Source organism: Sinocyclocheilus grahami, unplaced genomic scaffold, assembly GCF_001515645.1.
Source record: "Sinocyclocheilus grahami isolate Dianchi unplaced genomic scaffold, SAMN03320097.WGS_v1.1 scaffold803.1, whole genome shotgun sequence".
Taxonomy (NCBI): Eukaryota; Metazoa; Chordata; class Actinopteri; order Cypriniformes; family Cyprinidae; genus Sinocyclocheilus; species Sinocyclocheilus grahami.
The window spans coordinates 724,420-729,144 of NW_015505982.1; the positions used below are offsets into that span (position 1 = coordinate 724,420).

General features: G+C 39.4%; 1 protein-coding gene across 1 annotated transcript in view; it reads right to left on the reverse strand.

Annotated features, from left to right (window-relative positions):
• Positions 1–2,728: 2,728 nt before the first annotated feature.
• LOC107562043 (NACHT, LRR and PYD domains-containing protein 12-like) overlaps positions 2,729–4,725 on the reverse strand; it is a gene marked incomplete at its 5' end in the record, with an annotated part of 15,845 nt that continues 13,848 nt past the window's right edge. Inside the window, one exon of the mRNA XM_016246607.1 lies at positions 2,729–3,036. Within this exon, the coding sequence (XP_016102093.1) occupies positions 2,871–3,036 (166 nt within the window). The remainder of the gene's footprint in view (positions 3,037–4,725) is intronic.

The following is a 4,725-nucleotide window of genomic DNA, read 5'->3' on the forward strand; positions in this document are numbered from 1 at the left end:
CGTGCGTGCATGGGTGGGTGGGGGCAAGAGAGAGACTCTCTGTACTTATAGGCTATTTCATAACTATGTGGTGTTTTAAACCACGCAGGCGTGCGAGAGAGAGAGCCTATGAAAGCACCAATAATCGAAATAATATACTTTCAAACATACGATAAACTTGTCAAATATAAAAACATCTAAAACAGCTATTTCATATATATTCGGATACAACAGTAATACATTGCTATTAGGACCGCACGTCCTGTGACAAGTTTGCTGCATCAGAGCATGGACGTTATCAGTCTAAAAGGTCTGTAGTCAACGGTGAAAGTCAAAAGTAGATTTATTTTAAAGACCAACAGTTTAACACTAAATATTGGACATAAACGAACACGTTAAATATAAAAGTATTTAAAACAGGTAAGTTCATATATTTGGAGTAAAGTTCAATTGAACGCATACAGCGCTCCGGACCGCGCACCCCATGACAAGCCCAATTCGCCGCCACAGAAACAAGAATGAAATGCATTCTAACATAACTGTGGCATTAAATTCAGTTAGTGAGGGCACGGTTAAAATATTGCACATACATAGGCCGTTCAGATTACTTGTTAAAATGCAATGAAATACCTCATATCAGCAGACGATGTACTGTGTTTGTAGTTGAAGACTCCGGCTACAGGCTCTAATCCTCATTTTCGCGAGTGTGAAATGCAGTGCTGAAGTGAAATAATAATAATAATAATATATAGGAATAATAATAGCCGAATAATAATAGGCCGCCTAATAATAATAATTTAATATATTTATAGGAGAATTAGCCTAAAAAAAGTCTTGACTATTGATAAAGACATCTGCTATCATCAATATCTCTGTCGATCTCTATTTATCGACACAACCCTAGTGCACACACACAGTAGTGAACACACACATAGATCAGTGGGCAGCCATATTGCTGCGGCACCCGGGGAGCAGTTGTGGGTTCGGTGCCTTGTTCAAGGGTCTCACCTCAGTCATGGTATTGAGGGGGGAAGAGAGTGATGTACATTAACTCCCCCCACCGACAATCCCTGCCGGACCTGAGACTCGAACCCACAACCTTTGGGTTACAAGTCCAACTCTCTAACCTTTAGGCCACGACTGCTCTTGTGTGGAGTGTGGAAGCTGAACTGTAGCAAGCTCAGGTGCCGGTGCGATCATTTGCATTTAACTTAAAATACTTATTTTTTTTTTACTCAGATAAGAGTAATACATCTTTTGAATCTATAAAAGATCTACTTTCATTTGTGTGCACTCACATTAACAACAAAACGTTGTGATTTTTTTAAATAATGAAAGCAAACAGAGTGTGCTTTCTGCCGTCTAGGTCTTTGTAAACTTGAGCGCATCCAAAAAAAAAAAAAGGAACAGAAACTCTGTGCTTGCCACACAGACATTAAAAATATATCTACAGAAAGCGAAATGTCCACTTTTAAATGAACCAATTCAAATGGAAAACAAATTAGTATTTAATTATTATGATGTTAAAGCAGTCTTATTGCCGTTTTTTTCCCTGAAGCATTCGTAATCTTTACTTCTGTGGTGCACTGTGGCAAGCTTTATGTGTGCGCTTGAGTGCTGATAGGCTATAGGCATCTAAAGGCCAAAGACTATAGAATACCCAAGACGTGTCACTCGTATAGTTTTGAATAGGGAAAAATGCAACACTCAATATGGCCGCTCTATCGAACGAAGCCCATCTTTTGAGTTAACTAAGTTAACGAGTTAACATAGAACTGACAGCCCTAATATATTATATATAATATATATAAAATGTAGGGCTGCCCTCGACTAAAGATTTTTCTAGTCGACTAGTAGTCGTTCATTTTAAGCATTAGTCAACTAATCACACATTTATTAATGAACCTTTTAAATAATAATAATGAGCCTTTAATTGCCTACATAGCCTAATAAGTGCTCAAGCGCACGCTTAAAGCTTGCCACAGCGCACCGGCAGAAGTAAGCTAATAATTACGAATGTATCAGGGAAAAACAGTAAGGAGGCTGCATTAACATTTCAATAATGTATTGATACATTATTTGTTTTCGGCTTAAGAGATGAAGTCGGCGACACTGACTCGTCATCTCTGCAGTAGTGATGTGGCTGTATGTTTTATACGGATTACATAATCTGAGAATATTTGCTTTCCATTTGAACTGGTCCATTTTAAAGTAGACATTTCACTCTCTATATGTTTTTCATATCTGTAAGGCAAATATACACAGAGTTTTGCGCTCAAGTTCACAGAGACCGAGACATCAGAAAGCGCACCCTGTTTGCTTTTATTATTTTGCAAAAGCGCCATGTTTTGTTGTTATTGTGAGTGCACACAAATAAACGTAGTCTTTACCGATTCTAAAGATGCATTACTCTTATCTGTATGAGCAAAAATGAGGGAGTATTTCAAGAGTAAGTGATCGCGTCGGCGCCTCCATCTGTCCTGCAGTGAGCTCGTTACTGTTCAGTTTCCATGCTCCGCACAGACACTTCAATAGCACACATTTTTCTCGGTTAACATTAGATTGAGCGGCCATGTAAAGTTGCTAATACACACATATTTCAGATGGTAAGCCATATTTGAGGTCAATGAATGATAGGCGAGCATTTGGATGTCTTGCCCAATGTACTCTGTTACCATAGACCAGCCGTTAACGATCTGTCTGGCACGAACTGCGTGACTTTGCCAGTTCGCCAGTGGATTTTTTTTTTTGCGACTAAGCGACTAATAAAATTTTGGTCGACCAAGCTTCTGCTGGTCGACTAACGGTTGGTCGACTATTAGGAGGCAGCCCTAAAAAAATTACAGATTCTCTCACAATCACGGAAGACAGGATGATTGTTACTGCTCAACCTACTTGAGTTTATCCAGATGGTTGAGTGTTTCAGAGAGCAGCTTCACTCCTGAATCTCCTGGGTGATTGTAGCTCAGATCCAGCTCTCTCAGGTGTGAGGGGTTTGAACTCAGAGTTGATGCCAGAGCAGCACAACCCTCTGCTGTAACCATACAGCCAGATAATCTACAACAAAAGTCCAATTGTTAAAATAATGAAAAGATATACAATACAATAGCCAACAGGGCTCTTCAACTGGTGTCCAATGTGGCAAATCTGTAAACAGTCAGTTATAAGGCTCTCTAAATGATTTTAATGAAACCATGAAGCTGTCTGATTCATGAGATTCTCTGTGCAAAACTCACCAGTGAGTTAAAAAGTGCTTAGTGGTCATCAATTACTGGCCACCGACTAAATCCAGACCAGAAAGTGTATCTTGTTAAGCTCATAGGCCAGCGTTAGGCATAAATATCCAAACACATTTTACTCAATAAGTGATTTGTTTTTTGTGATTTGAAACACAATTGAACCTGTTTGGTTCTTCATGCAGTTGGTCAGTAAACTTTTTGTGTGTTCATTACTGAACATCTGCTCAAATACCTGTGAACTGCTCTGACTCCAGTGAGCAAATTGTATCTGCAGGATAAGCAAATATTTTTTTAATGCAAAATAAAATAGTTCTACATTAGATGTAGATATTGTATCAGATCTTTTCAATGCTCTTCCTCATTTCTAAACAACAGCACTAAAATGTTCAAATTATAAATTTTTTTCATTTTCAAAGTAAAGTTTATTATAACCCAGTTTTTAGCTAAACTGTTAAGCTGATCCATTCATGTTGGGGTTATTTCTTTATTTCCTCTTCTTATTTTGCAACCTCAAAGCTGTTATTGAACTGAATTGAATCAACATTGATCTGACTCGACAGGAATAACAATGTTTACATTAAAAAGCTATCAATTTTTATACTTTACTATTTATTGCACATATATTTTAACATATATTTTTGCGTAAACTAAATAAAAACATTTATTTCATAATGAGATGCCCCCCCCACTTTCCATTGTTTTACTTCAATGAAAGAATTTTGTGAATTTTTTTAATTAAAGATCAAAAGGATAAACGATGCAGATTTATTTCCACAGCTGCCTTTGCTCATATTTTCCAAGTGTGCCAATATTTGTGGAGGGCACTGTATATACTTAGGAATGCTCAAAACGGAGTTAAAAACTAGAGCCCGACTGATATATCGTTTTGCCGATATTATCGGCCGATATGAGCCTGTCGTCGATATATTGGTATCGGCGAATATGCCGCCGATATGAATTTTTTTTACAGAACATGTAATGCAGATAAAATGCTTGAAATGGTGTAATTACTTAGTTTGTCCTGCATTGTTTGCTACTGGCGACCTGGATGAAACGCTTTAAAGCTTAAGTCTATGGAAAACCATTGAAACTTTGAACGGCCATATCTCCGTAACGGCACGGCGAATCCGCACCAAATTCGGGGGATCTCTTCAGCTCAAGGAACCCTCTCGAACGCGAATCGAGTGTACGTCTCAAGGCCCTCTTTCGAATGAGACCACCCCCACGTGGATAGCCCCCGGGGTTCGGGAGTTACGGGTGGTTAAATTCGCGGTCCGGCGCCGACCGATCCCGGGGGCTACCGACGCATGGAGGGTGGCGTTCGAGAGGGCTCCTCGAGCTGAAGGGATCCCCCGAATTTGGTGGAGATCCGCCGGCGTGTTCATGAGATAGTGACACCAGCCAACACTTTCCCTTCAGTAAGGACTTGTTCAAGCAGCAGCATTCAAGCGTTGTCTTATTCGACCGTAAGTGCCCTGCGAAGTGGACTTCACATGAAATTCCGCCA